Genomic DNA, 12,687 nt, shown 5'->3' with positions numbered 1-12,687 from the left:
CTCCAGGGCTGAGAGTCCAGGAGCCCCGTCTGGTCAGCTCCCCATCCCGTCTCTCCAGGGCTGAGAATCCAGGAGCCCCATCTGATCAGCTCCCCTGCTGAGTCTCTCCTGCTGAGGATAGAATCAGGGCCTCAAGCATGCTTAGGCACATCACACATGCACACGTTGGCCATTTTGAAAAGAATTTCTAATTAACTCAATAATGAAGGTAGTATTTTCCTACTTAACATTTTTGGAGAAATGTGTAAAAAAAATATCTAGAATTATTTATAACTTTAATACAAAATTAACCACTGTCACTCCTTTTTAAGTCTCTCTTCAATCTTCTCTCTATAAGTGCTGCACGTCTTTTTGCAGACGATTTTCTTTGTCCTCCGAGACTCTCACACACAGATCCAGTGTATTTTGATCTCACTCATCCCTGACCCCACCCCCAGCTCATTCTGGTCGTGGGCTTCACCACTGTGTCCCCTCCTCCTCCTCACTTCGTGTCTCCTTTCTACAGTCTGTTCCAAAAACAACCCACTGACTCCAGTTAGTGTTGCCCTTGTGCACACGGTTCTAGGGCCACCCCCTGGGCACGCGCACCCTCCCAGGGGGCACACCCTTGATGAGAAGTGGCTCTGTCCCTTCCAGCAGCTCCTCCGCTCCAGATGGGGCTTCATGAGCTTCTCCCCTGGCCACGCTGGATCGTTGACTGACTTTATCTAACGCAGGCAATCACAGCCTCCCTGAGTTCCTGAGTGCAACTGCTTTGTCATCGCTAGGTGACTCTGGAGCCTGCCCCCCTTTCTAAGTCCAGACTCAGAGAAACTTCTCTCTTCATTTCTTTGCTCTTTCTCTTAAGCTCTGTGCCCTTCACCCTGTGACCGCTTGCAAATGACATAGTTTTCCCTTCTCCTTTTTCCCATCTTTCCCCTCCAGGCTGCTGCCAAAACTTCAGCTCGCCTGACATGCTGGTATTCTCTTGAACACTAATAAAAGTGTCCTCAAGCTTTCTTCTGAGTATGCTTTTAAATTCTTTTATTAACTAGGCTAAACCCAAAGAGGACACCAAATTCCTGGGGAATACATCATGTCCAGCTGTTTTATAGATGGGGCCTCCCATCTCTGGCTCTTAACATTCTTCCTCCGCTCTCTTCTCTGAGCTTTGGGTAGTGTGCGGGGGCGGGAGGGGGGGGAAATGTCCTGTTTATGGATGAACAGCCCACAATCGCTTATCCTCTTTGATGAGCTGTGAATCTTTGTATTAACCACAGTCCACTGCAAAGAGAAGCATCTCTAGTGAGGGTGGAGAGCCATGATAACCTAAAGGTATAACGAAGGTATGTAGAAGCATTTGATACCGTGCCCTCAGCAAAACGCTAGGAGCAACTTTTCCAACCGCAGTTTCTTGGCCTGCTTTCCGGTACCAAGCAGGAGTTCCTTCCTGTGGAGCAGGCCTTTAAGCTGATCATAACGTCCATGCCACGATTGCCCCATGTGCTTCTCTAAGGGCTACGTTCCTAGAACCATAAACCCCCACATACAGATAGATCCTTACAAAATGTGCATTTGTTCTTTCTAGGTAATGGATGCTTTGTGCTTAAAAGATACCGTCCAATGTCATTTTATCGCTGGGAGATGATCTTAGGTGTCTCATGTCTTCATCATTTCTGTTATTGAATTGATATATCTGGGTTTTTTCACGTGTCTGAGTTGGAACATAAATAAAGACTGTTAACATTAACAGTCTAATGAAAACAACACGTTAATGTAAAAGTGATTCCCCGATTCCTGTCCACTGAGTATAGCAGAAAATTCATTGTTAATGTTTCCCCCGGGACAAAGTACCTAAAGAAGATGTATTTGAGAATATCTTAAGATAGGAAATCTTGTTTTTTTTAGAAAATAATATCGTCTTTTGTGCCCTCTGTATTGCTAACAGATCTTTTCCGCACAGAGTATCTTGTTTCCTCATCCACATATTTCCTAACATACTGTTCCTTCCTGTAGTTAGTACTAAGTACTCCTTTCATAGAGTACTAGGCAGAATATCATATTACTCAAGATTATATGGTCATGTGTGGATGTGTGTGTGTGTATGCATGTTCACATGCCGTGTGGTCCTATGTGCACTGTGGGAGGACACAGGTTGATATTGAGGATGTCTTCCCCAGTCACTCTCCAGTTTATTTCCTGACAGGATCTCTTGCCGAGCCTGGAGTTTGATGATGTGGGGGGGTTGTCTGGCCCAATGGCCTGCTGCAGGGATTCAGGGTCATCACCTCCCAAGAACAGCAGCTTGTTCTGAACTCTGGCCCTCATGCCAGTGTTCATGTACTTTATCCACTGATTTTTCTAGACTCGTCCTGGTCTCTTTTTTGTTTTTCAAGACAGGGTTTCTCTGTGCAACAGCCCTAGTTGTCCCAGAACTAGCTCTGTAGACCAGGCTGGCCTTGAACTCACAGAGATCCGCCTGCCTCTGCCTCCCGAGTGCTGAGATTAAAGGCGTGCACCACCGCAGCCCGGCTCCTGCTCTTTTTGAAAAACATATGGGAAAGCCTCTCCATTTGTTCTTTTCATGGCTGCTTCCCCCTTTCTGTCAGTTTTCTCCTCGCTGAGGCAGCCTGTTACAAATGCAGCCTTAAATGACCCACATTAGTCACCTCACACTTTCTGTGGGACAGGAGTCGGAGGCACAACTTGGCTGGGGCCGCAGCTCATGAGTCCACAAGCTGTACTCAGAACATTGCCTAAGCTCTGTTCTTCAGAGCGCCTATGGCTAGCCTGGGTTAGCTTCCGGAAGCTGCCCTGGTCCACTAAAGCCCTTGAAGTGGCCCGTGGGAGTGTCACTCAAGCCCTCTGGGCATGTCACTCCTTGTTTCCTTCCTCCTCTGTGGGGAGGGCTGGGACTTCTGTTAAAGGGCTCAGGAGCAAGACAGCTGAAAGTCAACAATGTGGGTCCACAGCCTGTGGTGTTCCTCCCTTTCGCTGCCTTCTGCTAGGAGCTCATCCCAGCGGTTCCCCCTAACCTAAGGCTGACTTGTGCACAGTCTGGGTGTACAGCCTCCTGCCTTGCCGGGATAGGCTGCTCCTTCACTGCTTCAGCTGTTTAGGAGCTGCTTGCTTCTCTGTCTCACACCCTACCAGAGAGGTGAATTCAGTCACGTGCAGTCATCTCTGCCTGAGACCTATTATTCCGCATGATTGGCGCCTGCTCTCCCCACAATGCGCGCACTGTTTCTCTGGTTAGGGGAAGTTGCCTGTGCCAACTGGATATTGCTTTTCCTAGGCTCTTGGCAGTCTGTCTTCCTTTTAAATAATATTGGTAGGAGTTCAAAGGGAGTCATGGATAATCCGTGGTGTGACCTTTCTGACCCTGCCTGAGAGCCCAGGAGGTGTGTTATGGTCACATGCGGTGACAGAGGAGGATGGTGTTATGAGTGAGGCTATAGAGATAGCAGAGGGCTTGAAATCCACGTGCGTGTGCACACACACACACACACACACACACAGAGGCTTCGTGAAGTGGTGTCTGACCATCTTGTCTAAGCTCTTCAAATCCCCCTCTCACCATATTCTTGTTTTTACCTTTGTAACCCATTCTTTACTGTGGTGTCACAATAATGTCACCCCCTGATTTTTTTCCTAGGGTCTCTTGCTTCTTGGGGGCCAGCCCTCCTCAATTTGGTGATCTGGTCCAAGGTCCTAAACCTCTATCCAAAATCCTGAGCCATTTTACTAGAATTTCTTTCTGATTTCTAGCTATGCATTTCTCAGATGGCTTTTGGGGGTGATGGGGTCATGCCCTTTCAACCATCTAACTGTGGAGAGAGTTTGTTTTTGATTTGTCTTGAGACAGGGTCTCACTAAGTAACCCTGGCTGTTTTAAACTCAAAAGTAGATGAAGCTGGCTTTGAAGTTGCCACGCACCGCGCCCCCGTGTCTGCTCTCTGTGCTCTGGCACCCAGTACATGAGCTTTGGACAAGGGGGCTGGAGGTTAAAATACTCAGACACACACAGACAGACCGAGACACGGGTCATCCTTGAATTCCCAAGAATGCCCCTTTATTGTGTTCAGGGGCAGATTATATAGAGATAGCCACGCCCCAGCCAAACCCACCAGAAACCACTCTCCTGCCATCAGGAACTCCTGAAGGTCTCGTGCTCAGAGCAGCTGTAGGCACTCAGATCAGGGGATTACAAGAAATTCAGGATCTGGGGTCTCACTGCTCCCAACAGAAGTCACAGAAATCTGCCTGCCTCTTGCCTTCCATGTGCTTGACACTTTCTTAGACTACACCAGCCTCTGAGGGGTTCTTTTCTGGCCTCCCACACATTTCAGCTCAGTGTTTCCATGTGCACTTTCGGGAACATAGAGAACTTGACAGGCAAGACCTTGTCACGTGTAGAGCCCTGACTCTGAAGCCAAATGTGGAAGCTCAAGGCCAGCTTTGCCCATCCCTACTCTCTGAATTCAAGTCATGCATGTTGTCCTCTGAGACCCGAGTTTCCACATTGTGCTGGGAGCCTAGATCGCATTTCTATAGCATCATCTGAGTAAACAAGACACGGGAATGTGTAGCATCATAGTAAGGGTTGACTTAAAAATGCACAACCAGAGGGATGGCTCATTGGTCAAAAGCACACGCGGTTCTTCCGGAGGACCCAAGTTCAGTTTTCCTGTATCAGGTGGATTGCAACGCCCGATGCCCAGCTCTGGGCATTCCTAGCCTCTTTAGGTCCTTACACTCATGTGCTCAGGCAGACACATAGTTAAAAATAGATCTTTCAAGAAACCAAACAAGTGCATTAGAAAATGCCCATCTGGACCCTCGGATCCTCTCCTCAGACAAAGATGTTTTCCTTAGTGTGATCAGCTCCACCCTCTCTCTGCACGTCGGGTGTCAGATGCACAGTGTCCCGAGTACCAGTGACCAAGCTGGGTTTTGTTTCGTTTTGTTTTCCTTTACCCCTTCTGTTCTGTCAACCACTGAAATGGCTTGAATTACCAGTGTATAATCTCCCCCGGCATTATGTTTCTATGCCGGTTTATGGGTGAGTGTGGTGAAATGCCTGGCAAATGCCACTTGAGGAAGGGCTTATACTCTGGTCCACACTTGGAGGATGCAGCCTGCCACGCTGGGAATGGATGGAGGCAGGAGCTTCAGGCAGCTGACTGCGTTAGACCTGACTGTCGGGAACGGGAGGAGTGACACTCCACTTCTTACTCAGTTCGGGTCCAGTACAGTGGCGCCCACATTCAAGGTGGGTCTTCCCACTGCAGTGAACTCCGTTGGGAAAATCCTTCACAGACAGGCTTAGAAGCTCATTTCTGTGGGAACTCTAAATCCCATTAAGCTGGCAGGATTGCCATCATATGGGCTGAGGGGTTAGCTCTGCAGTTAAAGAGCTTGCCATGCAAACAAGAGGACAGGAGTTCAGGTCCCCAGAGCCTGCAAAAATGCTTAGCTGACATGGTAGCACACCTGTAATTTCCGCCTTGGAAGGCCTCAGGTTAGCCATGTCCCCCTGTCAGGGGTGGGTTAAGAGACTGCCTGAGTGAGATAAGGAATGATGGAGGAAGACACCATTATCAACCTTGGACCTCCTTGTGGACATGGGCAAATGTGTGTGTATTCTCACATGGGTGGGCACCCACACACATACACACAGAGAGACCACACACTTATACAAGTGAAAAGAAAAAGAGATTGACCATCATGGTCTCTAGTGATGAATATATGCACATTTTACCTCTCTTTCTATGACTCAGTTGTTTTTTTTGGGGGGGGGGCGGGGGTCTGCTTGTTTCCTGGTCACCCAGCCTCCCTAAATAATCACACCAAAATCTGTATTAATTGAAACACTGTTTGTTCAGTAGCTTAAGTGTATTTCTGGCTAGCTCCTTTCTTTCTTTCTTACTTTCTTTCTTTTTTTTGTTTTCTAACTAGCTCTTATATCTTAAATTAACCCATCTCTATTAATCTGTGTATCGCCACTTGGCTGTGGCTAACCAGCAAGGTCCCGGTGCATCTGTCTCCTGCGGGCAGCTACATGGCTTCTCACTGACTCTGCCTACTTTCTCTAAATATCTTTTCCAACCTGGCTGTATTCTGTTAAGCCATTGGCCAGAAGCAGCTTCTGTATTAACCAATGGCAATAAAACATATTCACAGCATCCAGAGGGGAATCCCACGTCACTGACTCCTCCCTCTCCCTCTATTCCTGAAGCTCCTACCTGTGCGGGCCGTAATTATGCTGACTGCTGATCCATGATGGCCCAGTTGAGCTGGCATGTTGCATGTGGATATGAGGGCGGGGGACAGGGCTGTGTGAAAAGTTCATCCTGGAGGTGAGACCCTTGTCCTTGGTCCCCAAGCAGCTGTGCATTAGGTAGTCCATGGCATGTGCTCACGTTGACCCAGCTGCCCACCTGAGCAGCTTTTTCTGTGTCAGACCATAAACCCCTGCGAAGAGATGAAGTCTAGCACAGTCAGGGACTTGATGGGCATTGACTGAAGATTTTCTGTATGACTCAACGCACAGAAACCGCATAAAGCCAGCGGAAGAGTCAAAACAATCTCATAAAATCGGCAACCGTACCTGCATTTTGCCAACAGATATCCTTCCCCATTGTCATTGCAGCTCCTGTCACACATAGAGAAGCTCCGGAGCTCGATGATGGAGGATCTCAGTGCAGATAATGTTTTCTACAAGCGGCGGGTGGAAGAGTTAGATCAGAAGCTCAAGGAGCAGAACGAAGTGATTCTCAGTCAGAAGCAGCAGGTACGCCATGGAGGAGTCTGTGCTGAGCTCCTTGGTCTCGAAACAGAGGGCTTTAGTTTACACCATCTTGGAGATGATAGATGTGGACCATTTCCTCCCGTGATTGTCCCCAAGACGTCTGCCCATGATCACTTGGAGAAATAGCCAGATCTGATGTACTAAGTTTCTACAGCTCCTTCCTCTGTCAAGGAGCACAGGGTGGGGTGATTCGGTGGAAAGGTTAATTCACCACCAACCATGTCCAGCTTCGTCCAATCCCTCTCTCATTAAGAATATGAACTGCTAGCAGACTGTTTTGTCTTCCGCAGATTAGAGAATTTGCCAGTAAACCATACAGCAGTGTTGGTGAGCCGAAAGGTAAGTGGACAGGATCCCTGAGATAAAGCCAGAGTGGCTTGTCTGGCAGCTTTGGGTACAGAAAATCCGGGCCTGCTGATTTGTGTCTACTAAGGTAGCATTCTGCTTGGTATTTTTCATTTGGGCTATATGTCCTCATTTTAATATTTGAGAGATCTGTGGCCATAACCCAAAAAGTTTGAAGAATTAAGAAAATCTAAACTCTCATTTAATATTTTATATATAACACAGTAAGCAGTTACATGCATAGTGCTGCCTAGTGGTCATTTGCCTCTTTAAAATTTTTTTTAATTGTGTGTAGAGTGCTTTTGCCTGCATGTATGTATGTGTACCATGTGCATGCAGGGCCAGTGTGGAGGCCAGAAGAGGGCATCAGATCCCCAGGAACTGGAGTGACAGATGGTTGTGAGCTGCCATGTGGGTGCAAACACTCCTAACTGCTGAACCATCTTTCCAGTCCTGCCCTTTATCTCTTGATTTATACACAGATTTCAAACACTGGGCCCAGAAGGAGTTTGAGTCTCTGGCACGTACGTCTTTGTGAGTCTGTATTCCGAGTCTTCACCTCTAACTCTGGAAATGTAATAGTAGCTACACTAAATCTTTGATACACGGATTAAGTGGAATAACTCACTTGCTGACACCAGTAATACACCTAATGCTGTAGCCATCAGGACTGACATTAAACACTTAATTCTAAAACGCCGTAAGGACTTGCTGCATTCCCTCCCTGCAGAAGTTTAGGGTCACAGCTTGACGCCACGCAGAGTGGCAGAAGAATCGTGACCTCCTGTGGCAGTAGCCTGGCCATCTCCTCTCAGTCACGGTCAGAATCAGAAGGGAAAGTAGAGCGAAAAGCTAGGCTTCTGCCCGGAGATCCCAGGCTTGGCCCTGGCGTGGCTCAGATGGTTAAGGAATTTTGCTTGCTTGGGGGGGACACTACCTGGTTTGGTAATGGGACATACAAGCTGAGTTTCCTTCCATCTCTGTGTGGGATAAGTGCTTGGCAAGAAAGAAGGGTTAAGTTCATGGTTTCCTTTATTAACGTCTCAGAATAACAAGAGCTTGAGTGGTAAGAGGTATAAACCAATGCTTATTAAAATACAGAGAGTTGACTGGAAGTCATCTCAAAAATGACGGGTTCAGAAAGAACCCGTCTGAAGTACATCCCACAGACTGAGGTGCTCTATGCTGCAAAGGTTCTTCAGTTCTTTTTCTGGTGGCAGAATTTAGGATTATTTGCTGCTAAAACGTCCTTCTGTCTTACAGCTTCCATTTTTAACTTATATTTTTGTCGTTTCAGGGAATCCTCTTCTAACCCGGCAAGCCCTGGACTCCAAGCCAGCTGGCCCTGCTGCAGCCAGTGAGTGTCTAAAATAGCTTTATGTTCATGTTTTCTTTCTTACTTCACTTTAGAGACATTTTTTCTTGGAAACAATGTATTTGGCGTTGCTGTGTGATCCATTTTGGTTCTGGCTTTGACTTAGCTCTGTAATCTAAGGCTGTAGATTCTGTAGATTTTGCTTTCATCACTTGCCAGTTTGACTTGGGAAGGGATGAGTCAACGTTGTGGTACCGCGCAAGTTCACATTTCGGGATTTCCTAAAGCACCCTGGGACGAGCCTGGTGAGTGGCCAATGCCACACCGACAGGACTGAGACTTGATGCTGAGGGTGTTAGCAGGTTCCCCTGTCCAGCCTTAGGGTCATCATGGACATCTGATCTAGGGCCTGAGTTTGTCAAGAAGCAGTCGTAAAGCAACAGGGTCAAACTTGGGGACTGGGGAGAGGGCTGTTTCAGTAAATCTTGGCTATGTAAACTTGAGGTTCTGAGATTGGTCCCCAGCACTCAGGGACAACCGAGGGATAAGCTGGGCACATGTCTATAATTCCAATACTGGGGGCAGAAACAGAAATCTCTGGGGCTTGTTAGCTAGCCAGTCTAGCCAAATCTGCAAGTTCTGGTTCAGAGATCCTATCTTAAGAGACACAGTGGATGGCTGGCATGGTGCCACATGTCTTTAATTCCAGCTCTCGGGATGCAGAGGCAGATGGGTCTCTTAAGTTCCAGGCCAGTCTTGTCTACAGAGCAAGTTTCAGGACAGCCAGGGATACACAGAGAAACCCTGTCTCAAAAGACAAATGAAAAATAAGCTACAGCAACAGCTCAGAGGTTAAGAGCAGTTATGAGGGCTGGAACTCAGATCTGAGCGCCCATGTAAGAAGCCAGGCGTTCTGTAACTACCTGCAATTTGAGCTCCAAAGGGTCAGTTGTCCTCGTCCGGCCTCTGCATGCAAGTGTGCATCCCCTCGTCACACCCATTCCCAGACATTAATACTCACAGACATAAAGAAATGAAATCTATCTGATAATAATAAAATAGAGATCAATCGAGGAAGATGCCTGACGTTGATCTCCTCCTTCCACAGGTGCCCAAACGCACAGGCACTCACAGACACACACACATACACACACACATGTGCACACACATATACTCACATACACTCACACACACGGACGTGTGTGCGCATACACACAAAGATGTGATGTTCTCATACTTCTTTTTCAACGATAGTGAACTAATTTAAATATCTTTTATTTCTTCATGGAGAAGAAAAGAACTCTGGGTAGAGGAGGTCAGAGAGCAGGTGACATTTGTGAGAGACAGTCAGATGTGCAGTGTGCACAGGGCCTAGCGTGACCAGATTAGGCCTCAGTCATTTCATGCTCTGTGGCTTCCAAGGCGCCCTGGAGGTGATCAGTCCTACGTCGCATCTTTCAGCTATTTCAAGCTGGAGTAATATCTAGGCCAGTTTTTTTTTTTCTGTGTTTCCCCTGTAAAGGGATAGGCATTGAGAGAGTGACTCTGAAGCTATGTGGTGAGATGCTCTTGTAAAACCACATAGCTATGGTATAACTTTGCATAGCCAGCTGCAGACAGTCAAACAGTGAATTGGCTGAGTTTCAATAAAAGTTTACAGGAACATCAGCGGGCTCAGTGGTTCTCACAGGCTGTAGTTTGCAGAGCCTTGCTTGATCTAGACTGGACAAGGTGCAAACGAGCCCACAAGTCCTGCTTTCTGATTTCCTAGTGATTTGTGCACAGTTATGAATAGAATGCTTTTGCCAGTATTTATCGTAAAAATAAGTACGTGTACAGAGGTGATAAGGTTATGACCAGTACATCTAAGGCAGAGAAAGAAATAGTGAATTAATAGGTAAGTTGTTTAATGGGGAGGGAAGGAAGGACTCTGGGATAGGAATCGTGAAACCTTGGGAAAGCGGCTGAAGGATTTACATGTCAAAAGAAATTAAAAATAGTGGGCTGGAGAGATGGCTTAGTGGTTAAGAGCATTGCCTGTTCTTCCAAAGGTCCTGAGTTCAATTCCCAGCAACCACATGGTGGCTCACAACCATCTGTAATGAGGTCTGGTGCCCTCTTCTGGCCTGCAGACATACACACAGACAGAATATTGTATATATAATAAATAAATATTAAAAAAAGAAATTAAAAATAGCATTGAGTATTGATTGAGTCAGTTTTCTTCTGCCTAAAGCTGTGCCTAAATTAATAATTCTTCCACATCTAGCCTCATGCTTGGGATATTTTTCAGAACTCATTTTCCTAAATGGAAACAACACAAATGCCCATCCTGTCACAGACAGTCAGGTCTAGTTGTACACTGGAGTGTTGCCTGACCGTAGAAACAGTGCTGATCTTGACATGTCACACATGTTAGTGAAAACACGCTAACTGAAGGAAGCAAGGACACGGTGTGTGGTTCTATAAGTGTGCAACAGTCACAAACACACAAAGGACAGTAATTGTTCTAGAGGCTGAAGAGATGGGGAGAGAACGAGCCGTAATAGCCAACAGGTATCGGCATTTGGGGAAGATTGATAAATGCGCTCATTAACTAGTGATTGTGGTCACACAGTCCTGTGAGCAACCTAAAAGGTACACATGCATGCACACACACATACATATGCACACACACACACACACACACACACACACACACACACACAGTTAATAAGCGTTAGTCTGGGTGGTAGAGTACTTCACTAGCATGCACAGGCTGTGGGTTTTATCCTGGGCACCTCAAAATAATAATTTAAAAAAATCTTTAAAAAAAAATAAAAGAAGCCAGATGGGTAGCATCTGTTGTTCGAGGCGTGTGCTGCCTGTGGGCTGCCTGTGTCTTTCGGAAGGTGTGTGGTCAGATACTTAAGCCGGAGCGGCGGGGCCAGTGAGCTTTTCCTCTTGTTCTGTTTCAGGGAATGCCTCCACCACACAGACTCTGGATGGTGCACCCAGCCTGACCATGGTACATGGTAGGTTTCAGCTACAGTCTGGATGTTTCGGGTGCCGTTCTCAACCTGAGTTAGATAATCATTAACCCAGTTTGCCTGCAGGGTGCGATTCTATAAAGCAGGCAACCCCTTAGTCACTACGAAGCAGCTGGGAAAACGTCTGTCCTCACAGCATCCGTGACTGAGAGTGGAACATGCTGCCCACGCGGAACGTGCAGCGTCTGCGTGTCGTCGGGCTGAGCGATAGCAGTTTTAACTTGGCTACTTCATTTCTTTATGATCTTTGCGGAAAGCGGTAGGCCCGAGGAAGACCAGCCAACCAGACACGCCACAGGGCATTTCTGCTTGTTTTTCTAACTTTCAGTGTGGTGGCAGGTCACCTTTTTTAAACAAACAGTCTCAATGATTGGTCATAGTAGAAAAAAGGTAGAAACCAAAGGCAGAAAACCGGACAGAGTGTGGGGGCTGAAATCCCTGCCAGCCCTCGTCCCTCAGATGGGACAGCGGGCGCGGACTATTTCCATCCGGATTTCTCTTCTTACTGAGCTGGGTTCTCTCATGGTTATCCTCTGCTCTTTGAGCTCTCCCATATGTTAGAGGAAACTGACATTCTCCATAGCTAACAAAACACAGCTGCTGTGTGTTACAAGGAAACCAAAGCAGGGGGACCGCTTTATTCCTGTCTTGTCTACAAATGGTTTAGATTCTAACGATTACTGCTTTCCACCTTGGGTTTTGACCCTTCAAAGAAGGCTGTAGGCTGAGTAGTTGCGGAGATGGCCCAGTAGATACAGCACTTGCCACGTGAGTGCAGGGATTAGAGTTTGGCTCCCCAGAACCCACGTCTGTAACCCCGGTGCTGCTGAGACGAATGGCAGGTAGAAAGAAGGAAGCCCCGGAAGCTCCTCCAGCAGCCCGGCGCGCAAAGCAGTAAGCACTGTGGAAGGCCAGGACCGAAACCCATGTTCCTCTGATATCATATGTGTGCCATGGTGTTCCCACACCCACACTGACACATGCAGACACAGCCATGCACATGCGCATCGTACACACACACACACAAATAAAAAAAGACGGTAGTTATAGAGATGGCTGTGTAGATACAGAAGGTGTCTCAGTAGTGTATACAGACACGTACACACTCATACGTGCATGCATACACATGTGCTTACAGTATACAGACACATACACACTCATGTATGCATACACATGCACTTAGAGTATACAGACACATACACACTCAT

General features: G+C 47.1%; 1 protein-coding gene across 1 annotated transcript in view; it reads left to right on the top strand.

Annotated features, from left to right (window-relative positions):
- Window positions 1–12,687, top strand: part of Dzip1 (DAZ interacting zinc finger protein 1) — a 49,065-nt gene that overhangs the window by 16,767 nt on the left and 19,611 nt on the right. Inside the window, exons 10-13 of the mRNA XM_013349310.2 lie at window positions 6,632–6,772; window positions 7,081–7,129; window positions 8,433–8,492; window positions 11,408–11,464. Coding sequence (XP_013204764.1) covers window positions 6,632–6,772; window positions 7,081–7,129; window positions 8,433–8,492; window positions 11,408–11,464 — 307 coding nt within the window. The remainder of the gene's footprint in view (window positions 1–6,631; window positions 6,773–7,080; window positions 7,130–8,432; window positions 8,493–11,407; window positions 11,465–12,687) is intronic.

This window comes from Microtus ochrogaster, chromosome 17 (genome assembly GCF_000317375.1).
Source record: "Microtus ochrogaster isolate Prairie Vole_2 chromosome 17, MicOch1.0, whole genome shotgun sequence".
Lineage (NCBI taxonomy): Eukaryota > Metazoa > Chordata > Mammalia > Rodentia > Cricetidae > Microtus > Microtus ochrogaster.
Note: the sequence above shows the minus strand (reverse complement) of the source record. Positions and strands in the feature narration are given on the sequence as shown.